At 55.4% G+C, this 26,337-nt stretch overlaps 1 protein-coding gene across 1 annotated transcript in view; it reads right to left on the bottom strand.

Annotated features, from left to right (window-relative positions):
• The window catches only part of LOC111160262 (integrin subunit beta 4), a 29,630-nt gene extending 11,612 nt beyond the window's left edge, over positions 1 to 18,018 (bottom strand). The window contains exons 1-25 of the mRNA XM_022523201.1: positions 17,999 to 18,018; positions 15,004 to 15,095; positions 13,805 to 13,887; positions 13,483 to 13,584; positions 13,123 to 13,327; positions 12,479 to 12,575; positions 11,603 to 11,774; positions 9,674 to 9,937; positions 9,257 to 9,346; positions 8,831 to 8,953; positions 8,282 to 8,446; positions 8,029 to 8,105; positions 7,024 to 7,226; positions 4,871 to 4,974; positions 4,654 to 4,752; positions 4,371 to 4,500; positions 3,653 to 3,775; positions 3,452 to 3,558; positions 2,457 to 2,490; positions 2,087 to 2,278; positions 1,697 to 1,800; positions 1,356 to 1,414; positions 1,203 to 1,226; positions 605 to 753; positions 349 to 528 (exon numbers count right to left, since the gene is read on the bottom strand). Of these exons, the coding sequence (XP_022378909.1) occupies positions 349 to 528; positions 605 to 753; positions 1,203 to 1,226; positions 1,356 to 1,414; positions 1,697 to 1,800; positions 2,087 to 2,278; positions 2,457 to 2,490; positions 3,452 to 3,558; positions 3,653 to 3,775; positions 4,371 to 4,500; positions 4,654 to 4,752; positions 4,871 to 4,974; positions 7,024 to 7,226; positions 8,029 to 8,105; positions 8,282 to 8,446; positions 8,831 to 8,953; positions 9,257 to 9,346; positions 9,674 to 9,937; positions 11,603 to 11,774; positions 12,479 to 12,575; positions 13,123 to 13,327; positions 13,483 to 13,584; positions 13,805 to 13,887; positions 15,004 to 15,085 (2,968 nt within the window). The 5' untranslated portion in view covers positions 15,086 to 15,095; positions 17,999 to 18,018. The remainder of the gene's footprint in view (positions 1 to 348; positions 529 to 604; positions 754 to 1,202; positions 1,227 to 1,355; positions 1,415 to 1,696; positions 1,801 to 2,086; positions 2,279 to 2,456; positions 2,491 to 3,451; positions 3,559 to 3,652; positions 3,776 to 4,370; positions 4,501 to 4,653; positions 4,753 to 4,870; positions 4,975 to 7,023; positions 7,227 to 8,028; positions 8,106 to 8,281; positions 8,447 to 8,830; positions 8,954 to 9,256; positions 9,347 to 9,673; positions 9,938 to 11,602; positions 11,775 to 12,478; positions 12,576 to 13,122; positions 13,328 to 13,482; positions 13,585 to 13,804; positions 13,888 to 15,003; positions 15,096 to 17,998) is intronic.
• Positions 18,019 to 26,337: the final 8,319 nt, after the last annotated feature.

Here is a 26,337-nt window from a genome sequence, read left to right as displayed (position 1 = left end):
CTGTCCGGGCATCCTGGGGACGGTCATTCAACCACCGAAGTTCGGAGACCAGAAGGGACGGAAGAACAGGGGGAGGGACGAGGGCAGCTTCAGGAGCACCCAGTGCCCTACAACAGTTAGAACAGAAGCTCCCTCATGAGTGTCACGACCAGACACTGTGCAGCGATGAACAGACACATACGCCTCTCAGGAGCCTGATGCCCATTTTACAGATGGAGAAACCAAGGCTCACAGAGGTTAAGTGACTTGCCTAGGCGACATGGCCAGGCCCCATTTCTGCTCAGACACCAGGAGGAACAAGGGTTCCCAGAGCCCCCTAAGCCCCCTGCTCGCTCTTCCCTGACCTACCTTGCTCCTTGATGATGGTGATGTTCACCAGGCGGCGGCCGAGGGTGGCGGTGCCCATGGGTACATCGATGGCCTCCACCAGCAGCTGCTTCTCGTCGTCGTCCTCGGGCCGGATGAAGAGGGGTACCCGCACGTCTACGAGCTCCACGCCCTCCTGGAACTCCACCATGCCCCGGGCATCTGGGGAGGAGTTGGCGGGGGGCAGTCAGCGGGGTAGGAGGCACAAGGGAGCAGTGCGGGGAGCCTGCCCACCTACCCTGGTCTGCGGTGATGGTGTAGTAGCCTGGGGCCACCTTGAGCTCATGGAAGGACCCCTGTTCCACGTGCTTCTCTGTCAGCTTCAGCAGGGCCTGCTTAGCGGAGCGGGGCGCCATCAGCACCGTGTCCACGATGGTGTGGTCCTGCCTGGGGCGGGGGCGGGGACAGGCAGTTAGGTGGGGATGTCAGGCCGGCCACAATGCTGGCACTTGCCCCCTATCCCCCACCCTCCTGCCTGTCCTCTCCCCAGCGTGGGACAAGATGCCTGGCAGCAAAAGGTGCGAGGTTTTTGGAACCTGGCCGTCCTGGTGGCCCAGGCTGGTCCCGCCACCTCACCCCGAGCTTCAGTCGAGCCACTCTGTCCCCTGGAGCCTCAGGGTCCTCATCTACGAAGTGGGGCCCCTCCCTAAACCCTCCCAGCCACCCCCCTTCAGGCGGGCTCTCAGGAGCAGATGCAGGACAGAAAAGATGCTATGGGTATGGGTGCTGGAGTCAGACAGGCTGGGTTCAAATCCGGGCTCTAGTTCTCAGTAACCAGGTAATTAGGGGCAAGACACTTGACCTGGGGCTGCCCCACCTGTGTGCCTTCAACTCACTTTTTCCCGGCGTTGGGCTGCTGCCTGTGGGGGACCAAGAGGGGGCTGTGAGCCACACAGTGTCTGGGGTGCAGCCATGCCCGCTTGGGGGGTGTCCCCTAGAGTGGGCAGTCTGGGCAGCTCCCCCCACCCTCCCTGGGCCCCTGGACCCACCGGAACTTGGTCTGCTGGAGCTTGTGTGAGTCTGTGATCTGTCGGTACACCTCATTCAGCTGCCAGGCAAGGAAAGACGTGAGGCTGGGGCCCTGCGTAAGCCTCCCTACTCAGAGCCATCCAGGCCCAATGCACATGGTTGGCTGGGGACATGCACAGGGGCCTGCACATTGCCTTGTCCCCTTCTGGAAACATTCATAGGATGACCCCAGGCCGGGCACATATCCAAGGAAGCCCCTCTTTCCTACTTGGAAAAATCCAGGTTCCACAGCAGCTTTCCCTCTGCTCTCCCTCTCCCGGGATCACACCCGTGCCCAGAGATCAGCTTTTCTGGCCCTTACATTCTCCTCCACCTCCTGGCGCAGCTGGTTACACTCTCGCGTGTCAGGCTTCAGTAGGTTCTCAGTGCAAAGGCGGGCGAGGCGCAGGGACAGCCCGTAGGGCACTAGGGACAGGCAGGGATGGGGGTCATCAGCCCCCCGCGTGGCAGGCACCCTGGGAGACCCTCCAGGAGCCATGCTAAGATGGTGGGGGGCGGGGGGACCGGCGGGCCGAGATCCTGAGGTCCAGAGCCCCATCAGGAAGGGTCGAAGCCAAGCCCCTGTCTGCACCCAACACCCAGAGAGAACAGGAATGCTGTGACTGGAACCCTGGGACGGTGGGGAATGGGCCCCAGGCCCCAAGCCCCAGGGACACTGCGGGGAGCCACGGTGCCAAGCTCCCATCTTCACCCAGCTCTGTGGGGTTGGTGCTGGAGGCGTGGCTGGCAAAGCCGGGCCGCTGCACGTTGTTGGTGATTTTCCATCGGACCATGTCCCGTCCCTTGAGGTTCCCACTGCGAAGCATGGGTGTGTCCAGGTGGTCCGAGGCCATCAGGTTCTCCCGCAGCATGTAGTGGTCCTCCTTGAAGCCCACCATGTGACCTGCGGACGGGGTCCTCCACATGGGGCCTCACCCTAGACCCTCCCCGCCACACCCACTCTGGGTGGGACCCCAAACCGCCTGCCTCTGTTCCAGACTCAGCCCCTACTTCCCCTCCACCCTATCCAGGAGAAGGGGCGGTCGAAGCCCTTGCCACCCCCGCAGGTGCTAGGCCAATACCTCGGTTGCAGCAAGGGAGAAGTGCCAGGCAAGCCTAGAAGACAGGGTGGGGGGTGGATAAGGGCTGGGACGGCTGCCTCAGCCCACAGAAGCCCCTCCATGCCAATGGTCCAGTGGGGCAACAATGACTTCCCCAGATACCAGGATATCACGGAAGTTGAAGGGATCTAGGTGTGGAGCATACTGGGTGAGTACAGAGGGTGATGAGGGCAGAGGATTCCCAAAGTTTGTGCCATGGGACCCTGGTCCTGCCAGAATGTCTCTTAAGTAAAGGATCTATGATCGAATCCATTTGAGAAGCACTGATGTCATTCCCCATGCCATTCTTAGGGTTTCGCTATGCAGACAACTAGATCAAAGGCTCTGAGATATCCTGCAGAGAAGAAGCCTCTTTCTCAAATGTACTTGATCGTAGATGTCTTTTTCTCTGTAATATATATTAATATCCCACAATCCTGGGGCTACTACATGGTGTCTTCTCTGTTCCTACAATTCAGTATTCTGTGCTGGGCCATCCTCCATGCTTTCCTGCCTTTTTAGCTCTTCTGCCCGGTGAGACTATCAGCTCCTGGCAGGCAAGGCCCTCTTTTCCCTGTTGGCTCCTTCGCATGAGCCTGACCTGAGAACAAGTCGTCTCAGGTCCTGGCCGCTGATGGTTGGCAGAGGCAAAGGGCTGCGGTGGGGCGGCCACTAGAGTTGGGCAGAAGACGTGAAGTCACCTGGCCTCTGTCACCTATGAGGACCTTGGTGGGGTGGGGCCCTCAGGTGAGTGGGGCCCCTGGGGTAAGGGGAGATACTGGTGGGAGGTGGGAACCTGGTGGGGGATGGGAACTCTGGCGGGGGTGGGGACCCTGGCTGGGGTAAGTGGGGACCCTGGCAGGGGATGGGGCCCCTCATGGGGGATGGGACCCCTGGGGTAAGTGGGGACCCGGTGGGGGATGGGGCCCCTGGGGTGAGCAGGTCTCCTTGCGGGGGGGCGGGCCCAAGGAGCCCACCTTGCAGCAGGCGCAGTACTTCCAGCACAGCAGCAGCAGCAGTGCCAGGAGCAGCAGGAGGAAGAGGAGCAGAGGTATGAGCCACCAGAAGGACCTGGGTGGGCAGTCTGTGGAGGCAGGGGAGGAAGAGAAGGAGGGGGGCACTGCCCACTCCCCACTGGAGCCTGCCAGGCCACCCACCAGCCCTGTCTGCCAGCTCACCCTTCTTCTTGTGCACCAGGACGGTGCTGTTGGGCCCGGGGGCGCCGTCACCCTCCACCGTGTAGCTGTACGTGCAGTCATCCTCTTCGTCCCGGAAGGAGCAGTGCTCCACCACCTCCTCTGCTGTGCCCATGGACGGTCAGTAGGGCACCCCGGGCCTGGGGAGGCGTTCCCTACCCTGGGGCCCACCGTGCCCACTGTGGGGGGGAGGCCCCTTCCCGGGGGAGAACGCAAGGTCCGGGGCACAGAGCCAGGCCGAGCTGGGGCGCTGCCCTGTCCCCGCCCAGGAGCATCTAAAGGCTGCCAGTCTGTGCCCCCTCCTCCCCATCCTGGGTGTCACTCAGGAACCTGGCTTCTAGAACATTTATCTGACCCAGAGGAGAGGAGAATGTGCGCCCCCCTGGGCCAGTTATGTGTCTCTACTGTGTTCGGATCCCGGCCTGGCTATCTGCCCCCCGCCTAAGCCAGGTTCCCCCTCCCTGGACTCTTAGGTCCCTACTCAGCTGGGCCTCCTGCCAGGGTCTGTGGGTCCTGTCTGTGTTCTGTGATCTCTCCCCAGTCTTCAATCCCTTCCCTCGCTCTGGTCTGCATGACCTCAACCTGGATTGTGAGCCCTCTGCCCAGCGCCACTGCCCTGCCCAGCTGAGTGACACCCCCTACCCACCGGATGCCCTCCGCCTAGGCTATTAGCAGCCCCGTCCTCAACTCTGCCTCACACCTGTCTTGAGCTCATCCACCATCTTGACCTTGAAGCCGCACTCCTCGCACATACGGCCCTTCTTCTCACCAGTGCCCCAGGCTTGGCACTGCACACAGGAGCGCAGGTCCTCGCAGAGGCCCAGGCGTATCTGGGCGGGAGAGGAGGAGAGATGGGGACTGTGGCTCCCTTAGCCTAACTCACACCCCTGGCCGGATCCTCTGTCATCAGGCTCAGTGCCTCCTGTCGGCCCTGCCCGGTGCCTGAATTTCCCATGCCCACACCCCAGTGATTTGGGCCTCACCGCTGAGTAGTTGATCTCACAGATGGTGTCCGTGTAGAGCGACTGCTGGTTGCAGTGGCAGCGGCCACACTCGCAGTAGCCACGCCCGTTACAGATGCCCTAGAACAAGAGGAGGCACCAGTGAGGCACCAGTGCCCCCATCCCTGCCCGAGAGGGCAGGTGTTTCTGACTACGGTCCCTTCGCCACCCTGCCCTCCCTCCTTGTGCCCCCGCCTACCCCACTGCTGTCAATGCAGGTGGCATTGCTGAGAGGGCAGTCACAGCTCAAGCCTGTCCAGCCGGGCTCACATGCGCACTGGCCCATGGAGCAGCGTCCCCGGTCTACAGAGAGTGGGGAGGGAGAGGAGAGGAGAGCCACATTCATTCCTGCAGTCCAGGCTGCCCATCTGCCCGGGAGGGCCTGTGGCTGCTCAGCCTGAGCTGGGATTTCTCCAGTTGGGGGCTGATCCCTCTCTTCCTCACTTTCTTGGAATCTCCTTCCCTCCATCTCTCTGGTTCCATTCTGTCTTTTACTTTCCGCTCTATAGCCAGAGTCATTATCCCAAAACACAAATCCAATTGTGTGTCTCTCCGGTTTAAGAACTCCTAATGAGTTCTGGCCAATGCAATAAGGTAAGAAAAAGAAATAGCACATGTAAGTATTGGAAAGGAAGAAATAAAACTGCTGTTATTTTTTTTTTAAGATTTTATTTATTTGACAGAGAGAGAGATCACAAGCAGAGAGAGAGAGAGAGAGAGAGAGAGGAGGAAGCAGGCTCCCTACCTAGCAGAGAGCCCGATGTGGGACTCGATCCCAGAACCCTGAGATCAGGACCTGAGCTGAAGGCAGAGGCTTAACCCACTGAGCCACCCAGGCAGCCCCAAAACTGCTGTTATTTTAAATGTTAGGAACAAAGGGTGCCTGGCTGGCTCAGTCAGTGAAGCATGGGACTCTTGATCTCAGGGTTGGACATTCAAGCCCCACATTGGGTGTAGAGATTACTTAAAAATAAAATCTTAAAAAATATATATTAGGGACATGTTGCAAAATAGCAAAAAGAAACTGCAGATAAGTTACTAAATTTTGTAAGTGTTTTAAAAAAAATTTCTAAGTTATAATGCCCTTTTTTTTCCTTAAGATTTCATTTGAGAGAGAGACAGAGAGAGCATGGGCAGAGAGGAGGGGCAGAGGGAGAAGGACAAGCAGACTCCCTGCTGAGCAGGGAGCCCAACACAGGGCTCTATCCCAGGACCGGAGATCATGACCTGAGCCGAAGGCAGATGCTTAACTGACTGAGCCACTGAGGTGCCCCATTCATAAGTGATTTTACCAAAGCAGCTGGATACAAGATTAACATACAAATAGCTTGAAAATGAAGTCAAACCCTCCAGTGACTCCCTTTTGCCGAAGGATGAAGTCTACAATCCTTAAACCAGAATAAGCGTTGATTAACCACAGCCTGCAGGCCAAATCCAACTCACTACCTACTTTTGCTGAAGTTTTATTGGAATGGAGCCACATTCACTCGTTAATGTATCGTCTGTCACTGCTTTCTGCTTCAGTGGCAGAGCTGAGTAGTTGTGACGGAGACCATATAGCTCAAAAAGCCAAAAATATTTCCTTTCTGGCCCTTTAAGAAAAGTTGGGACTAGGCTAGAACTGGAACCCACAGCCCCGCATTCTGGTCCTGCCTCCTTCTCCAGCAGCCTCTACCTCCCCTCATCTCCCACAGCTCTATCTGTGCCAAATGTCTGCCTTCCTCCGGATACACCCAGTTCTCCTTTCCTTTCTTTGAGTCCACTCCCATGTGGAGGACTGAAGGGGAAACATGACAGACAAAGGCAAGAAGGGAGGAAAGGTAGGAAAGCAAGGGCTTGACCTCCAGGGGCAAGAAGATGGTTGGGGCTAAGTAAGCATGTGAGGGCTGGATTTTTGTTGATTCTCCTCCATTCAAGAACCCAATCCTTCCTGGGGCCTCTGTATGGCTTCCGTGACCCCTGCCTTGCTCGGAAACCCTGGCTGCAAGGCACTATGGTGGGTGCAGGCCCCCAGGTCCTGCCTGCTGCAAACTTGCCATCTCCTGGGAGAGGGAGGACAGTCGCGGCACTGGGACCCGCCCTCATTGGACATTGAGGGTGGGCAGAGACGGCAGGACCTCAGGGGGAGCAGTCTGAAACATGAACTGGGGCCTTGGGCATCAAGTTTGTAGAGCGGAGGGAGGTCCAGGTTGGGATGGACTTAGGGGAGGTACCTGGGGAGCCCTGGGAGGGGCTAGGTCCAAACTTGGGGATTCTGACTCCTGGCCTGGCTCTCCCCCCAGGTCAGGATACCCAGGTCGCCCTTGGTGTCCCGAGCCCCCCAACACTGGCCACAGGGGCCGCTGAGCTCACCGTTACACAGGACCCCGGAGGCACGGGGACACTGGAAGTTGTCATACTCGCAGAACGGACCCTCGTAGCGGCCTTCTCCATAGCAGATGCAGTGGCCGCACTGGCACTCGCCACGGCCGGAGCACGGCTTGTCCTCGCCCTCCCGCAGGCAAGGCTTTATGTCGCTCAGTGAGCCCGTGGAGCAGCTGCAGGTCTTGCCGCTCCTGCGGAAGGAGCCAGTTACTTCCCCACAGCCTGAGAGGAAGGCTGGGGCTTTTGCCGACCCATTATACAGATGAGGAAGCTGAGGCTTTGAGAGGGCCTCCGAGGGTCCACGTCACACAGACAAGCAGTGCCTGCCTGAGCTGAGACCCAAATGCCGGTCCCTCCCAAGACCCTCCCAGCATCCCTTCCTCAAGTCACCATGGGCTTGTTCAGTGTCTTGTAGCTTTAAAAGCCCTCACTACCCTTACGGTGAGCTTGTTTCTTTCTTTCTTTCTTTTTTTTTTTTTTTAATATTTTATTTGTTTATTTGACAGACCGATCACAAGTAGGCAGAGAGGCAGGCAGAGAGAGATGGGGGAGCAGGCTCCCTGCTGAGCAGAGAGCCTGATACGTGGCTCCATCCCAGGACCCTGAGATCATGACCCGAGCCAAAGGCAGAGGCTTTAACCCACTGAGCCACCCAGATGCCCCAATGAGCTCATTTCTGATCAGATCCCATGTACACGTGGTTCAGAAGGCTATCGCAGCGGGATGGAGTGAAAAGCAAGGGTCCCTCTCGTGTCTGTCCCTATCAGGCAGTCCCCACACCCTGCTGGCCACCACTGTCCTGATCCTCGCACCTCTTCCCGGAAACATCCTTTATGTCTACGCGTTTCGAAGCGCGTTGAGCTGGAGCTGCCTCACTATGGAGCCAGACCCTTTCCAAGCCTTTCTGTGACCCGCAATCCCGCCCTCAGCCGGGCGTCCACCGTGCGGCCGACGTCAGAGCCTTGCAGCGGCCGGGGCCTCCCGCGCACTCACCAGCCCTCGCTGCACACACAGTGCCCGCACATGAAGTCTCCATGGTAGTTGCAGCGAGCTGAAAGCTCCTCTTTTTGCTGGAAGGAGATCATGGCGGGGTGTCACAGGGCCCCTGGACCCTTCCGCTGCCTCCGCCCCTCAGGGCACCCCGCAAGGCAGACACAGCCCCCTGGAGGCTCTGCTTCACCCCCCCCGGGGCCTCCCCGGGCAGGGAGCCGGCCCTTCCCTCCCGCCTGGCAGGGCCGTATCGCACCAGCTCGCACGGGCACACGTCGCAGATGATGCCAGCATCCATCCAGAGGCCGTCCGAGAAGGAGGGCTTCAGATGGATGATGCCCTTCCGGTCCTCCTCTCCCAGCTCGCACACGTGGGTCCCGTCCACCGCCTCCATAGCCCGCAGCTGCACCTGGTAAGTGCCCTGCAAAGACCCCAGCCACATGGACGTTGATGAGAGGCACCTGTGGCCCATTCCCTCCTCCAGGCAGCCCTCCGAGCTCTGTGATTAATCCTCATTCCGCAGACGAGGGCAAGCTAGAAAGGCGCCCAGGTCATCCAAGTGGTTAACCCAGGGGGCTTCGAACCCAGGCCTGTCTGACTCGGAAGGCACCACTCTTTTTTACTATTATTATTTAAACCAATCTTTTTTTTATTAAGTAATCTCTATGCCCATGACCCCGAGATCAAGGGTCAGCCAGGAGCCTATAAAGGCGATGCTCTTGACCCCTGCTTGGGCAGACACACCCACCCCCTTTTCAGCGCCTTGTGCTCATCCTCCCCTACCCAAAACCCCACAGAGGCCTACCGGTATCCCCCGCGTGATGCGAAAGGACCCAGTATCTGTCTTCTGAAACATAGAAGAGGTGACCTCTGTCCGCAGGCCTCGGGGGCTTTCCAGGGCCCGGATGTCCAGGTTGGAACGAATGAGCTGGAGGAGGACAAGCAATGAGCGGTCTGGGGGGGGGCCCGGGCTCACCCACTCTGGTCTGGCTGACCTCCCCCCACTCCGCATGGAGAACTGAGGGGGATTGGGGGGGTCAGGGTGGCAGAGCCCACAGGAACTTGGGGCCAGGCTAAGGGAGGCATCTCAGGGTCCCCAGGGAACAGCAGAGCCCTTCCTCACATGCCTGGCCTACTTCTCAACCTCCACCTGAGCCATCCTTTGCCCACTCTGCCTCCTCTCCAGCCCTGCCCCTGAAGGTCTCAGACCAGGGCCGCGCTCGGGCCTCACCTGGAAGGCTTCGTGCAGCAAGTCCACGATGTTGGAGGAGTCCTCCTGGAGCACTCCCAGCGAGGAGACAGGGAAGTACGTGTGCAGCTTCTGTGGGGGAGAGTGCCAGCCCGGGGCTAAGCCCTCCACAAGTCTCACCTCACTGAATGTGGACAGGAGCTTTGCGGTTATCCTCCCTGAAGGCCTGGTGTGCTCTGGAGCCTGCCCGCCTCACCCCTACTCTCTTGGGAGTGGGGTGGGGGGATGGGCACCTGAACTCCCCTTCCCATTGGGGTCCACCCTTGGGGCAGCCAAAAGCTTTGGGAAGGAAAGAAGGAAGAGCTGGAGGGAGGGGAAGGAGGGAGGGAGGACGTCTGAGAAGTCCCGTGCAGCCCCCTCCTGCCCCCCTCCGGCCGGGGGGAGGCCTCAGCCCCGCACCTCATAATAGCTGTAGGAGTAGTTGGTGACAGCGAAGATGGGGATGATGTTGTGTTTGCCCAGCAGGCGCACCAGGGTGGGCACGGATGGGTAGTCCTGCGTCTTGTACTGCGTGTAGGTGCCCGAGGAGTCCAGGTGGCATGCCTCGTCGTTGCGGCTCAGGATGCCCGCCAGCACGTTGGCGCCATCCGCCTCGTAGTGGAAAGCGGACTCGGTGGAGAACACTAGCACGTGCGTGCTGTCAGGGCGCCAGCCAATGTCCCTCTGGGAACGACAAGGAGTGGGGAGGCCCGTCAAGCAGGCCGCCTGCTGAGGATGTCCGTCGCAGTGCAGAGTGTGACAGAGAGAACAGGACCCAGCACCCATCAGGGACCACGTGGCCAACAGCCCATGGGTGGCAGAAAGCCGCGACCAGGATTGGGGACGGATGCGGACGGGCTCTGTGCACACAGTGGTCACCACGCAAGACCCGAGCCAGCGTCATCTGACTGGCCTCCCAAGGCTTCATAGTTACTCTGCGGGAATATTTCCTTCTTTCTTTTTTTAAATTTGATTTTTTAAAAATTATTTTTATTAACATATAATGTATTATTTGCCCCGGGGTACAGGTCTATGAACCATCAGGCTTACTTACACATTTCACAGCACTCACCATAGCACATACCCTCCCCAACATCCATAACCCAACCACCCTATCCCTCCCCCACCTCCCCCCCAGCAATCCTCAGTTTGTTTCGTAAGATTAAGAGTCTCTTATGGTTTGTCTCCCTCCCTATCCCATCTTGTTTCATTGATTCTTTTTAAAATATTTTTTTATTTATATATTTGGCAGAGAGAAAGAAACAGTGAGAGGGAACACAAGCAGGGGAAGTGGGAGAGGGAGAAGCAGGCTTCCTGCCGAGCAAGGAGCCCCATGCGGGGCTTGATCCCAGGACCCTGAGACCATGACCTGAGCCAAAGGTAGCTGCTTAACAACTGAGCCCCCCAGGAGCCCCTGTGGAAATATTTCAACTGCATGGGAAAATGCATACATGCAACTGGTGAACAAAAAGTCTGGTTGGGGCGCCTGGGTGGCTTAGTCTTTTGAGCATCTGTCTTTGGCTTGGGTCATGGTCCCAGGGTCCTGGGATGGAGCCCCACGTCAAGCTCCCTGCTCAGCGGGGAGCCTGCTTCTACCTCTCCCTCTGCAGCTCTCCCTGGTTGTGCTTTCTCTCTTTCTCCCAAATAAATAAATAAAATATTAAAAAAAAAAAAAGAAAGAAAGAAAAGACCAGTTAAAATAGATACAGCTGTGCATGGCAGTTAGAAAAATATACGGATAATCTGGAAAACTATGTATTACAAGTGAAAGTGCTTGTGATAGTGTTAATTTAAAAAAAAGCAAGTTTCAGAATTATAAGTATACTGATATCAGCTATATAAAGTACGGAAAAGTGTGCAAAATATGCTGGTGGGGTATCAAGTGACTGGCTGGCTGGTTGTGATGAAATTATGGACAATTTCTGCTCTCTGTTTTCCAAGTTGTTTATACGATGGGTATATTATTTTCAAAATGAAAAAATCACCGTGCACATAAAAACTACCCTCTTCAGCTGTCCAGTGCAGTTGGAGACTGTGGGTCCTGGAAGACTGGCATTAACAGGGAGATTGGGGGTAGGTTGGCTTCAGGGCACGGAAGATTCCAGAACCCCAGAATTCACTTCTGCTTTGCTGGTTGGTACAAAAGCAGACTGACTGCTCAGGCTGGGGGGGCCTTGGATCCCAGCACGTCTCAACCTGGCTTGTAACTGAGGGCTCCCTGGAGGGTCTGAACTTGTCTTTGGGCATGGGGGTCATTGCCTGGCAACAGAGCCGGCAGGTGGGCAGCTCATGCCCTTGCAGAGAAGCACAGCCCTGGTGTGGGTGGGCAGGGCTGTCCCTGACACTCACCGTGCACACGGCCACCTGCAGGATGGCATCAAAACCTCCTTCAGGAGCATCCAGGTTGCCTGAGATCCGCTCCCCTAGCAGTTTATCCCGAAACTCGTCCAAGTTGTTTGTCAGGCTGATGACATTCTTGAAGGAGAAGGGGGGGTCGCTGTTGGGCCAGGGCTCCTTTAGCCTGGACAGAGGTGGAGGGAGAGGGAGACAGAGTCAAGGGAGAAGACCCTGTGCCCACCCTGTGTCCACCCTCTCTAAAAGTGTCCCACTGGCCTGCTTCGACCAGAACACTTGTAAGTGCCCTGGTTGAGAGGAGGTGAGCCCTGTGGCTGGGACACCTGTCTACTCGGTCACTCAATCCTTTTTTTTAGACTATTTTATTTTGTTTTACTTTATTTTATTTCATTTCATTTCATTTATTCAACTTGGCTTTCTTCTCAGCTTTACTGAGGTAGAACTGACAAAGCTGTAATATGTTTAAAATGTACAATGTGATGATTTAATATACAGAAGTCCCCCCTTATCTGTGCTTTCAGACACAACTGAAACTACAGTCTGGAAGCAAATGAAAAATACGGAACGCTTCACGAATGTGCATTGTCATCCTTGCGCAGGGGCTATGCTAATCTTCTCTGTATCGTTCCAATTTTAGTATATGTGCTGCTGAAGCGAGCACTTTATTTTACTTTTTAGAAAGATTTTTATTCATTTGAGAGCAAGCAAGCGAGAGGTGGGGTCATAGGGAGAGGGAGGAACAGACTCCCAGACTGCCCGCTGAGCAGGGACTCTGACACAGGGCCCGATCCCAGGACCCTGGGATCATGACCTGAGCCGAAGGCAGAGGCTTCACCAACTGAGCCACCCACGCGCCCCTCAGTCACTCACTTCTCAGGCCTCATGTCTGTCTGAGGGACACTGACTTTGTCCACAAACTTGCCAAATCCGATAGTGTAGTCATCAGTGAGCGTCTTCAGGACCTGAGCTGGATGTCAACAGGAAAAAGAGGGTACGACTGAGCCCCAACACCCCCACATCAGCAGAGGGGGCCAGGGGCTGGCTCGGGAAGGAGGAAGAGGGAAAATAACCTCCTGTCAATACCTTGTGTGTGAACATCAGTTCAGGCTCACAGTAGCCCTTCTCCCTGTTCACAGATGAGGGAAATGGCACTCGGGGTGGGGGGCAGAGTCATGCATGGAGCAAGGGAGGGGGCAGCCAGGGTACTGGAGAAGAGCTGGGTCAGAGTCTTGGCCTCATGGCCCCGGGTATGCTCCCTGTAGGGGCCGGATAGTCCTGTTGCCCACGTAGCTGGGCCTTTTCCAAAGTCCTGAGTGGTTAGTGGGGTCTGGCCAGGACTCCTGCCTCAGAATGGGAGGGGAGGGAATTCTTGGGGTGCTCAGATATCCTATCCTTCCTTGTGGCATGGCTGTAGCCATCCTGAGCCCTGGCCCTCCGAGCAGGGGCCAGCCAGCAAGATGAGGCCACCCTCTCCGCTCCCCACCCCACTGTCCTCTATGCTGGCCCAGCCATACCCAGTCTCTCCCCCATCTGCTTGAGGTTGTCCAGATCGTCGGACATGGAGTAGGAGAAGTCCATGAGGATGTACAGGTCCATCGGGCTCTTCTCGGGCTCGAACACCTTCATCTCAAAGTGCTGCTCCTCGCCTGGCCGCAGCCGGACTCGTAGCCCCTGGGGCGACACCTGGCTGCGCTGCAGGTTGGTGTTGATCTGGGCGTCCTGTGTCCGGGGGAGGGGGACAGGGGAGGCTGGAGGGTCACTCCAGAGATCTGATGGGGAGCCTCTCAGCCCAGCCAGCAGACACGGCGGACCCCTATAGACAGCCGGCCTCGAGCATGGGCCGGCCTGCTTCCCTTGACCCCCACTCCGGGCACCTCTGTGATCTCGAAGCTGTTCTCCATGACCACCAGGCTCTCCCACCGGCAACCGGAAGCCAGCAGCTCTGCCTGGGTGTTGCAGCGCCGCTCCTTGAACATCTGGCCAGAGGAGATGGGGTCAGGGCGATCAGTGCCCATCCCCCGGCTGTCCCAGCCCTGGATCTCTCCTGACCCTTGCCTGTTCCACACCCGCCTGGCCTGAGGCTGGGCTGAGGGTGCGGCGGGTGTGGACTGGGCCAGAGCGAGGGGTGGGGCACGGCGGGGTGGGGCAGCCGCGTTGGGACTGGGCTCAGGAAGGGGGCAGGCGACGGAGGCTCACCTCGTCCGTGCAGTAGGCGCATTCCCTGCCCACGCGGATGCACTCGGTGCAGCTCTTCACCTGGGCCCTCTTGCAGCGGTTCGCTGGAAGGCAGAGACGAGCAGACCCAGTGAGATGAACCTCACCAGGGGCCAAGCCGTTTCCCGCGTGCACTGGAGAGAGGCAGGGGTTCTCTCCCGCTTTATGGAGGAGGAAGCAGAGGCCGGTGGGTAGGTGGTCTGTCCCCCTGGCATGGCCGGGGCAGAGCTGGGTCTCACACCTGAGCTTTCCACTCAAGTCCGGATGGTGCAGGGCTGGCCCATTTGCTGGTGGGGACACCCTGGCCATCCCTCCCCTGCTCCTCCGGGGCACAGGGGACCGTGTCTGTCTTGATTATTGCTGTTTCCAGTCCCCAGCCCAAGCCCCGCACACAAAAAATTGTTAGTAAATGAGTGAAAGAAAACTCTGGAGTTTCCCCAAGGGTTACAGGGATTCCCTTTGGTTCTCTTCAGTTAAAATCACAGTGAGGGGGATGCCTGGGTGGCTCAGTTGGTGAAGCATCTGCCTTGGGCTCAGGTCGTGACCCTGGAGTCCTGGGATCGAGCCCCGCATTGGGCTCCCTGCTCAGTGGGGAGTCTGCTTCTCCCTCTGCCCCTTGCCCCCAATTCATGCTCACAGGTGCTCTGTCTCTCTCAAATAAATAAATAAAATCTTAAAAAAAAAAAAAAGAAAATTTGTAATAAAAAAAATCACAGTGAGGACCTACTGTGTACACTCAGTGTACACGGTGGGTGGCCTCCTGGGCTCCAGGCGATGGTGGGTGGTCAGTGTTTAACACTGGCTCTGGTGGGGGCAGGGAAGCCCTGCCTTGCGGCATCGCCCATGTTCCCGTCGTGGCCTATCCCAGGCGCCCCAACACAGCCTGTTCTGAAGGCAAAATTTCCATGGTAGGAGCTGACCGGAAGAGAGTCATGGGTCTCTTTCTCCAAGTTCCCATGAGAAACACCCTGCGAGTGCCTCAGATCGCCGAGTGGGCGGTTTCCTCCAGGCTCTGGGCCTCATGCTCCCCAGCCCTCGAAGGGGGCCCTGGCTGTTTGTTGAGTGGCCAAGTGAGCGTCAGGGGAAAGACACCCTGTGGCTGGCCTCCGTGGAAGGGCAGTACCTCGAAAGGGGAGCCCCTGCCCAGAAGGGTGCTGCAGACGTGTGCCAGACCCACTCACCCATTTCCTCAGGGAAGCTGGCGCCCAGCAGGACAGCCAGCAGCAGCAGCCTGCTCCAGCAGCTGGGACGGGGTCCTGCCATCCTCTTCCTCCTGTGTAACAGCCAGAGCTGACGGAAGACGTTCCACAGCCCGCGGCCCTGCCAGTCACAGCTCTAGTGCTCCCACCACACAGGGCTGGAAATTGAGGCTCAGACAGTGTCAGTGATGTTCCAAGGCTACCCAGCCTGCAAACGGTGGGGTCCAGGTATCCCCCCCCGCCGCAGCTCCTCTTGCCGTCTCTGGACCCGTGGCTAAGATGCGCCGTGGGTCTGCACCCTGCCCCGGGACGCCCCACCCTGGCATCATTGCGGACTGGGGGCTCTGAGCGTGTCCCCATGCCAGGGCTTCTATGCTGATCTCGTGGAGAGCAGGGCGAGGCTTATTCTGCCTTTGCCTTTCAGATCCCAGTGGGCCTGGGTCAGGTCTCGCCCAACAGGAGGCCACCCCTCGAGGGCCTGGCTTTACCCTCCCATCCTCTGCTTGTTGTGGCCTCATTGCCCTTTGATGAAGGTGCTGTGGTCGGGGGAGGGGAGCCCTCCCAGGATCTGGAGCCTGCAGAGGGGAGATGGGAGCTGGTGGCGCCCAGCTTGGCTCTGCAATGACACCCTGGCCCCTCACTGGTGGGTCCCCTGCCCAACCCCCTACCCTGCCTGCTCCAGAGTTGAGTTTTCGGGGTCCCTGAGCAGATCATCCTTTCAGAAGTCGGCCTGGAGCTACATTACATGCCCCTCCTGCCCTCTTTCTCTCTCTCTCTCTCACACATACACACACACTGTGCCAGTCTCCCCAGGAAGGCGCCTGCCTCTGGCTCACTACTACCCCGTCTCAGCTCCTCAGTGACCTTCGGGGTAGGCACTGACAACCCTGAGGACTTTTAAAAGACGGGTGGCCTGCTGCTTGGGAAGAGAAGGAACTGGGCAGAGCCACCAGCCCTGCAGAGCGGAGGACAGATGTCAGAGCCCTGCTTCTTTGTCCAGGACCAGTTCTCCCGCATGCTCACGGGTTCCTTCTCCTGGGACCACTCCTCAGTCCCTGGCCTGTGGGCAGTAGCAGCTAAGGCCCCCCCATTAAACTTCCCTCTAAGAGTTGGGGAAGCCTGTGGAAGGGGGCAGGAAGGTACTACCTCCCTCCCTCTGGGGCATGTCCCTCCCAGGAGGCCACCAGCAGCCCCCAAACATCCAGAGGCTGGGGAGGAACTGCCATTTCAGAGGGGCCTAGGGTAAGGAAGCCCTGAGCCAGCCAAGGCGGGGTGGCTTTCTGGGGGAAATGACTTTCCTGCAGCCTTGGGGTGTAGGCACCACACCCACACGCTGCACAATACGGGCCACAGACTTGGACCTCCCCGGGGCACCATTATGCATGCAGGTACCAGCACTGGAGGGCCAAGCCCTGCTCTTACTCATCCTCCCGGGCTGGGCACAGAGCAGGCTCGTGCCCAGCACTTCACCCACGTGATGGCCGTGTCATCTACACAGGAACCGTGTAGGGGATGACCATGATACCCCTATTTCTCAGATGAGGAGGTGGAGAAGGGGCACAAGGCTGCTGGGGCGCCTCATCCTGCAGCCAGCAGTGGGGGAGCCCGGATGGGACCAGGGCAGTCCAGACCCGCCCCCATTTAACCTCTTTGTCATCCTCAGAAACCCTAAGATGGCAGTTAGGGGGCGAGCTATGCACTCAACAGTGTTTTTGTTTGACTCCAACTTGGGTTTAAAAAGTTTAAAAACAAGGAGATTTCACAGAAAAGTTAGGCTGATGGGTTTCCTGGAGGTTGTGGCCACAGGCTGGGCCAGGTGCTCAGGACATGAACACTCCCGGCCACCCTGGGGGCTCTCCCGGAACCAGGCTTCCTCCCATCCCACAGGACCCCTGCTTTCCCATCTCCTGGCCCCTCGCAGCTCTGTCACACAAGGAAATCGGGGCCCAGGAGACAGGCACGCTTTCCCCACTGTCCCCCAGCTGTCTCTCTTCTGTCCCCCGCTGTCCCCCAGCTGTCTCTCTCCTCTCAGCCCTCAGGATGGAGAGAGACCCTCAGCCTTCACTTCCAGCTCTGTCAGATCCTTGGGCTCAGGGTGTGGCAAGGCCGTGCTAGGGTGGGAAGGAGCCCAGCCCTGCTGTCAGAAGCCATCGGAAGTCCCTGCACCGCAGCCAGAGGGCCACCAGGGGCTGAGTGGGAAAGGGGCAAGCCCTTGACGAGGATACAGTAGTGGGCATAGCCCCCACGGCTGCTGAATGAGGTCAGGAGAGCTTCCTGGAGGAAGCATGTCCTGAGCCGACTTTGGGAGGAGGGCAGGCATACACTTGGCCAAAAGTAGAGTCAGGGACTCCCCAGACCCCAGCCCCTGCTGTGCTTGGTCAAGAGGGGAGTCAGGGACTCCCCAGGCCCCAGACGGAACGGCGGCACTGTACACAGCAGGCAAGGCCTCGCCAAACATGGAGAGCCTTTGCCCATAGGTGGCTGCTCCCCCACCTTCTTTGCAAACCCCAGTGGGCCCAGCCCAGTAGGCCTGCCAGCCACTGCCTTGCGTCTGCCCACTTCTGCCGCACACCCACCCAACCCTCAGGCCTCTCTCCCTAGCCCAGAGGTCTCAGGGCCAAGAGCCTTAGCCAACCCGATCACACGGCCCCTTTGCGCCGAGCTGCCCCCAGGACACACCTTGGCAGCCCAGGCAGCTGCCCCGGGCAGGATGGGGCCAAGGTCTGGCAGCCTTTACGGGAAGAGGAAACAAAAGGCACCCGGCCCTCCCAAAAGGGTCCCTGGATGTGCTGGCCGGGCTGCGGTGGGCACTCACTTTCCCCTCCTCGCCTCCAGGCTCCCAGAACGGACGCCCAACTCAGGCGGCCCGGGGCACTGGAGGGGCGGACGGGGTGCAGCCCGGAGACCACCCCGCCCCCGACTGCCCCGCCGTCCCGCCCCCCTGCCCCGCGCCCAAGCCCCCCGCGGCCGGACCTACCTCGGCGCGGACTGGCCCCCTCCCGGCGCTGGGCTCCGCTCGGCCGCTCCGGTGGCAGCGCGCGGGCGAGCCGGGACTGTCCGGAGGGCGGGTGGCGGGGAGGGCGGGCGGCGGCCGCGGGGAGGGGACCGCTTTATGGGGCGGGCGGCAGGTGGGAAGGAGGCACTGGTGAGTCAGGCCCGCCGCATTCCTGCGCGCGGCGCGCACCTGTCGGGGCAGGAGCCCGGGCGCCGCCGCCGCCGCCGCCGCCGGGCCCGCCCCCCGGAAAAGGCTGCGGCTCCCTCGGCGCCCAGCCCCTGCGCCCCGACCGACGGCGGCGGGGGCGGAGGAGGAGCCTCCCGCATCTCTCCAGGCCAGCCCCGGGCGCCGCGCCTCCCCACCCCTCCAGGCTGCGGAGTCGGGTACCCGGCTGCCTCCGGCCCGGCATGGCCTCTTAGCCCCCGGCCCGGACCGCCGCCCACCCACCTCCGGACTCAAGGCGGTGAGCAGCCCCGCTGCCCCGACGGCCATCGACCGTGCGCGTGGCTTTCCTCCGGTCCGGCGCGGGACGCAAGCCCGGGGATCCCTGAACCCGATCTGTCATTCCCTGGGTCCGCTCGGCCTCACCCGCCTCCACGTGTGTCCAGAGGGAGATCCCAGTAAGGACTGCTTCCCTGAGTGTCCTCAGGCAAGGCACTTAAACCTCCTTGACGTGTGAGTAATGCCCGTGAAGTGGCCGGCACTGACCTGACATGGAGTAGGCACTCAAATTGTTACAGTTGTTCTCCACAAGCCGGTTCACAGATCTGACCCCCGCGGTCCTCTGCCTACGATCTTTCAAGTGCTGCACGTGTTCAAGCTGGAGCCTCTGTAGTTGCTTTAGGACCCCTGCTTGGTCTACTTCTCTAGCCCCACCTGCCAACAGGTGCCACACAATGCCCCATGGCTAGCAGCCCCAATGCGCGGGCTGTGCAGCTTGGAGCCCCCGTGCTTCTGCTGGAGGCCAGGTCCTCTGCTCAGGATGTCTCTATTCTCCTACCCCTGCCCCCAACCCACCTGGTTTATCCTTCTTTAACTGGAAGGCCTGGTGCTGATGTCACGTGCTCCAGAGAGCCTCCTTGACCTCCTTCACCCTTGGTGGGATTATGTGCCCCTGTAGCCACCCCCCACCATGGCTTTTTCTACTCATTTGCCACACTGGTTTGAAATGATGTTTAGGGGTTTCTCTTCCCCACTAGACTGTGAACCCTGAGAAGGATGTTCTCTAGCCCATCTTTTTATTTCCAGCGCCTAGCACAGTGCCTGGCAGATAGCAGGTGCTCAGTGAAAGTGCGCCTGAACCCAATGGGATTGCCGCAAAGCCTCCCAGCTGTCAGTGCTCTCGTCTGTAAACAGGCTTGTGCACTGCCTCAGAGTGATGTGGAAGTGCCAGGGACACATGAGTGCTCCCTGCAACTGTTCAAGCCACAGTCACCCTTGCCGGCTTGCCCCGTGGTCTTTGAGAGCTCCTCTGCACAGGCCAGCTTCTTAGAGGGACTGGCTCCTGGACTTGCGAGGACTGTGGCAGGAGCCCCAGTTTGGTGGAGGCACGCAGGTCTGGGCATGCCAGGTAAGCACAAGTACCCCGAAGACCTGAGCTACTCCAGCAGGTGCGCCGTCCACTCTGGGACATAGGCGCTCAGAGAGCAGCCTGCCCGCACCGTCCATTAGAGGGATTGGGTAGGGGATACACACCCCGCTGTGGGTGGGGGATGGAGGCACTCTCCCAGAGAAGGAGACCCTGGCCCTGAGGCAGTGATGCCACGGACTCAGTGGGTTCAGGAGCCCCTTCCTTTCCTCATTGCCGGACCCTTCCAAACATGATTAGGGAGTCTAGGGCTACCCGGAGAAATGAAACATACTGACTGCTTCTTCTTTTTCTCCTCCTCCTCCTCCTTCTCCTTTCCTTCTTCTTCTTCTTTTTCTCCTCCTCTTTCTCCTTCTCCTTTCCTTCTTCTTCTTCTCTTCCTCCTCCACCCCTTCGTCCCCTCTCCCCTCCCCCTTTTTCTTCATCTCCTCCTTCTTCTCCTTCTCCTCCTCCTCCTTCTTTTTTAAAATAAGCTCTATGCCCAACATGGGGCTTAAACTCACAGCCTTGAGATCAAGAGCCTCATGCTGTACTGGAGAAGCCAGCCAAGCACCCTCTGCTTTACGATGGTCCTCCCAAGTGGACCCCAGACTCTCCAGAGATGTGCCAGATGACCCAGAGTTTGACGGTGAACATCACTCACTAGAGTGGTACATTCGTCTACAGATAAACAAGGTAAGTGATCAATAGTGGATATGTGATCAAAACAGTCTGGTGACCATTCTGGAGACCCATTGTCCACCACCTCTCTAACTGAGGGAGATGCCGCTCAGGTGGACAGTTGTGACACATGGTCTCTCCCCAGGGCTAGGGGATTGCTCAATAGATCCCTGTTAAATTATTTTTCCCCCCAGGGGTGCCTGGGTGGCTTACTCGGTTGAGCATCTGACTTGATTTTGGTTCAGGTCATGATCTAAGGGTCATGATCTCAGGGTTGGTGATATGTGGCATGCCCAGATAGAGGGCTCCATGCTCAGCACAGTCTGTCCCTCCCTCTACACCCCTCCTCCACCTTGCATACATATGTGCGGACTGTCTCTCTCTCTCTCTCAAAGAAAAAATAAAGAACTCCTAATTTGAAAAAAGCATCTTCCCTCCAAGTTTTTATTTTGAATATTTGCAAACATACAAAAACAGTTGAAAGAAGATCACTTGTATTTTTTTACCACCAGATGCAAGAGTTAACATTTTGCCATATTTGCTTTATCTATGTATTTGTTACGTATTTATGTATCTTTTTATTTGAATTTAAGAAACCATGACATTTCATCCCTTGACACTCTAGGTGTGTATCTCCCAAGAACAGTCCCCCACAATCTCAATAACTTTATCACACCTAAGAAAATGAAAAAGAATGTTCTATTATCCATGATTCAGTCCATATTAAAATTTCTTAGTTGTCCCAAAAATGTCTGTTGGAACTGTTTCCTTTTTTTAAACTTTTAAAAACTGTTTCTTTTCTTTTCTTTTTTAAAAGATTTTATCTATTTGTTTGACAGAGAGAGATCATAAGCAGGCAAAGCGGTAGGCAGAGAGAGGGGGAAGCAGGCTCCCCACTGAGCAGAGAGCCCAATGCGGGGCTTGATCCCAGGACCCCGAGATCATGACCTGAGCCAAAGGCAGAGGCTTTAACCCACTGAGCCACCCAGGTGCCCCAAAACTGTTTCTTTTTGAATTTGAGTCCAATCCATTGCATTTGATTGATTTATCTCTTTCTTTCTTTATTTAATTTATTATTTTTTAAAGATATTTTATTTAGGGGCGCCTGGGTGGCTCAGTGGGTTAAGCCGCTGCCTTCAGCTCAGGTCGTGATCTCAGGGTCCTGGGATCGAGTCCCGCATCGGGCTCTCTGCTCAGCAGGGAGCCTGCTTCCCTCTCTCTCTCTCTGCCTGCCTCTCCATCTACTTGTGATCTCTCTCTGTCAAATAAATAAATAAAATCTTTAAAAAAAAAAAAAAGGTATTTTATTTATTTATTTGAGAGAGAGAGATTGAGTGCACGGGGCAGGGGAAGGGGAAGAGAAAAGCAGACTCCCCTCTGAGCGGGGAGCCTGACAAGGCATTTAATCCCAGGAACCCAGAGATTATGACTGGAGCGGAAGGCAGATGCTTCATTGACCCCCTGAGCACCCGGGCACTCCTCTTTTTTGCTTACTCTCCCCCAGCTGACCTTTTGAAGAGGCAGGCCAGTAGAGATCTGCAGAAGTCCCGCCGTCTATTTTGTCTGACTGCTTCCTCATGGGGTCATTGGACTTTTTTTTTTTTTTTTTTTTAAGCTTCCTGCAAACTGGAAGTTGTGTCCAAAAGCCTGATTAGATTTAGGCGAAACATTTTTGGCAAGGATGGTCCTGGATGGGGCTGGGTGTGTTTTATTGGGTGCCACAGGACAGGAGCTCCGTCACTGTTAGTGACTATTAAGGAGGTGACTGCCATCTCTCTCCATTGTAAAAATACGCTATTTACTTTGTGATTAAGAAGTAAGCTAGAGGGGGACGCCTGGGTGGCTCAGTTGGTTAAGCAGCTGCCTTCGGCTCAGGTCATGATCCCAGCGTCCTGGGATCGAGTCCCGCATCGGGCTCCTTGCTTGGCGGGGAGCCTGCTTCTCCCTCTGCCTCTGCCTGCCATTCTGTCTGCCTGTGCTCGCTCTCTCTCCCTCTCTCTCTCTGACAAATAAATAAATAAAATCTTTAAAAAAAAAAAAAAAGGGACGCCTGGGTGGCTCAGCTGGTTGGACGACTGCCTTCGGCTCAGGTCATGATCCTGGAGTCCCGGGATCGAGTCCCGCATCGGGCTCCCGGCTACGCGGGGAGTCTGCTTCTCTCTCTGACCTTCTCCTCGCTCATGCTCTCTCTCACTGTCTCTCTCTCAAATAAATAAATAAAATCTTTAAAAAAAAAAAATAAATAAATAAAAAAAAAAAAAAAAAAAAAAAAAAAAGTAAGCTAGAGGGGGTGATGAGGCTTTGTCACCTTGCCCACTTCCCAGTGAACTTTCCCTGAATGGTTTGTTGTGTTTTTTTTTTTTTAATATTTTATTTACTTATTTGACAGAACGCGGGAAGCAGGTTCCCTGGGAGCCCAATGTGGGGCTCGATCCCAGGACCCTGAGATCATGACCTGAGCCAAAGGCAGAGGCTTTAACCCACTGAACCACCCAGGCACCCATCCCTGAATGGTTTTAGTCAGCATCCCTTGTGGATCTTTGCCTGAATTGGGAGGTTGAAGAATGGTGATTTTCTGTTTCTACGTTAATAGAAGCTATCCTTCTGATTAAAAAAGAAAAATAGAAGTTCCCTTCAATGAAACTATGTGCCTCCAAAAATGTAGACTCTGGCTGACTCAGTCAGTAGAGAAGGTAATTCCAGATCTCGGGATTGTGAGTTCAAGACCAATGCTGGGTGTGGGTGTGGGTGTGGAGCATACTTAAAAAAAATTAAAACCAAAAAACCCAAGCCCCCCCCCCAAAATACAGGATAAATGCTTCTTTTTGGGTTATAGAAACTTTTATTTTACTTTTTATTTTTTATTATTTGCATTTTATTGAACAAGTCTGAAATGTAAAGCTAAGATATGACTTTTTTTTAAAGTAGGCTCCATGCCTAGCATGGGACTTGAACTCACAACCCTAAGATCAAGACCTGAGTGGAAACCAAGAGTCTCTTAACTGACTGAGCCACCCAGCCCCCCTAAAATAGGACTTTAAGGGGGCATCTGGCTAACTCAGTGCAGAAGCCCCATGTTGGGGCTATAGAATATTTAAAAATAAAATCTTTAGGGGTGCCTGGGTGGCGTAGTTGGTTAAGCGTCTGCCTTTGGCTCAGGTTATGATCCTGAAGTCCTGGGATTGAGCTCAGCAGGGAGTCTGCTTCTCCCTCTGACCCTCCCTCCTCTCATGCTCTCTCTCTCTCTCTCAAATAAATAAAATGTTTAAAAAAATGAAAATAAAATCTTTTAAAAAATTATTAAACTTTAAGAATGTTGAGTAATGGGGCGCCTGGGTGCTCAGTGGGTTAAAGCCTCTGCTTTCTGCTCAGGTCATGATCTCAGGGTCCTGGGATCAGGCTCTCTGCTCAGTGGGGAGCCTGCTTCCTCCCCTTTCTCTCTGCCTGACTCTCTGCCTACTTGTGATCTCTGTCAAATAAATAGATAAAATCTAAAAAAAAAAAAAAAAGAAAAAAAATGTTGGATAGTAAAAGGGGGTAAAGTCTTATTCACAATTTAGTAAGTGATAAACTAGGAAAATATGTAAAACTTTGGGAATTAGGCATAAAAACCTGTTCAGGAACGACTTAAGGGAGGTCCTCGTTTTCTTACTACAAAACTCTCCCATCAACTAAAGGCTATACCATCAAGAGTGCTGGTTTATGAAAAACTCCAAATTGCACACAACCCCATTAAGGAGGAGGAGAACCGGCCAGTCAGTTTGCCCCAGGGATGGTGGGGCTGGAGGGTGGGGCTGGAGGACAGGAGCGCTGCTGGTGGCTGCCCCTCAGGTCAGGGACCTGTAGGTTCTAGGAGCAGCCGCAGGTGTCAGTGCGTTTACCAAAAAACTTTGCTTTCCCGTCAGTTTCTAGGATGCTGATGCTTTCCTCAAACAAGTTAGAAAAAAAAAATTAAAAAAAATTTTTTAGGGGCGCCTGGGTGGCTCAGTGGGTTAAAGCCTCTGCCTTCAGGTCATGATCTCAGGGTCCTGGGATCGAGCTCCACATCAGGTTCTCTGCTCAGCAGGGAGCCTGCTTCCTCCTCTCTCTCTCTCTCTGCCTGCTTGTGATCTCTGTCAAATAAACAAATAAAATCTTTAAAAAAAATTACCATCTTAGTCATTTGTAATGTATAGTTCAATAGGGTTAAGTATATTCGCATTATTGGGCCACAGTGTCTCCAGAACTTCTCATCTTGAGAACTGAAACTCTGTACCCATTAACCAGCTCCCCATTTCTTCCTCCTCCAGCCCCTGGTTCACTACCATTCTATGTTTGCGTCAATGAATTTGTGTCTGTTTTTCGTGTCAATGAATTTGACTTCTTTAGAAACCTCATATAAGTGGAATCGTACAGCATTTGTCTTTTTGTAATTGGCTTATTTCCACTTATCATACTGTCCATCTATGTTGCATGCGGCAAGATTTCCTGCCTTTTAAGGTTGAATAATATTTCTTAGTATCTAAATACCACGTTTTGTTTATCCATTTATCTGTCAGTGGGTGTTGGGTTGTTCCTACCCCTTGGAAATTTGAATAATGCTGCTACCCTGCGAATCAATCTTCTCCACCCTACTTTCAATTCTTTGGGATCTATCCCCAAAGTGGGATTGATGGATCACATGTAGCCCCGTGTTTAATTTTTTGAGGACCACTATGCTATGTTCCAGAGCGGTCCCACCATTTTATAACCCTGTCAAAAGTGCCCAAAGGGCGAATTCTTTTAACTATCAATTTCAGAGCAAAGAGTGAATAATATTCTACCCTCATGGCGGCCAATACCTTTTTTCTTTTTTTTTAAATACTATGCACGAATAACTTTTTTTTGTGTGAATAATTTTTTGTTTGTTCAGTCGTGTACAGTGGCGACGGGATAGAAGAGATCTATACTTGGTCATTGTCCACAGCTCCTGGAGCAGTTCTGGAGCCGCAAAGGTGAAAGGAATGTCTTTTGTTATTCATAACAGGCCCCTTTCAACCACCACAGAGTTTATGTTAATGAGGTGACTTTTGGAAAGCCACGGAGGATGGGGGTGCTGGTTGTCAGGGGAACCAACCACGTGATTAGAGTTGGAACTTTCGGCCTCTACGCTCCCCCACCCCTACCCTTGCCCCCATGGACCTCTGGAGAGAGGGGATGGGGTGGAGATTGAGTTCCATCACCAATAGTCAATGATTTAATCCATTATGTGGAGTAATGAAGCCGTCATGAAAATCCCAACCCAAGGGGGTTCGGAGAGTTTCGAGGTTGCTGAACACCTGGCCTGCTGGGAGGGTGTTGTGTCCAGAGAAAGCATGGAAACTCCAAGCCCCTGGCTCTGTACCGAGCCCCTATGCCTCTCTTCTGTCTGGCTCTGCCTTGGTTGTATCCTTTTATAAACCAGTAATCCATGAAGTAAACTGTTTTCCTGAGTTCTGTGAGGCATTCTAGCAAATTACTGAGTCTTGGAGCGGATCATGGGAACCCCCAATTTATAGCCAGTTGGTCCCAAGTACCAGAGGCCCCGCCCTGCAATTAGCATTTGAGAGGGGGCGGGGCGAAGCTCTCACAAACTACAGGTCGTTGGTGTCAGAATTACATGGCGTGGAAAGCCCACACGTCTGCTGTCAGAGGTGTTTTGTGGGTGTTGTGAGTAGAAGTGGACAGAGAACAAGGGTTCTTTTCCTTTTTGACAATAACTGCATTCTTTCTGAATGTTCGATTTTCCTCACATTTGGCCGGTGGGAGAGCCTTTACACCAGGTTGATTGACTTTTGAAACACTCCTGCTAGTCTTCCTTGCTTTCTGGAACAACCCGCTCTAGTCCCACTTAGCTTTCGGGGTGGAAGGTTCCTTTCTCTAAGGAGCACGGGGCTCACTGCTCAGCGGGGAGTCTGCTTCTCCCTCTCCCTTCTGCCTCTCCCCTCTGCTCAGGCTCTCGCTTGTTCTCTCTCTCTCTCTCTCTCTCTCTCTCAAATAAATAAATAAATAAATAAAATCTTAACTGTTACTGGGGGCCATCACACTGGGTCCTCTCAACGGACATGGCTAGGAA

This window comes from Enhydra lutris, unplaced genomic scaffold (genome assembly GCF_002288905.1).
Source record: "Enhydra lutris kenyoni isolate GAN:26980312 unplaced genomic scaffold, ASM228890v2 scaffoldscaffold75, whole genome shotgun sequence".
Classification (NCBI taxonomy): domain Eukaryota; kingdom Metazoa; phylum Chordata; class Mammalia; order Carnivora; family Mustelidae; genus Enhydra; species Enhydra lutris.
This window is presented reverse-complemented; position numbering and strand designations above follow the sequence as displayed.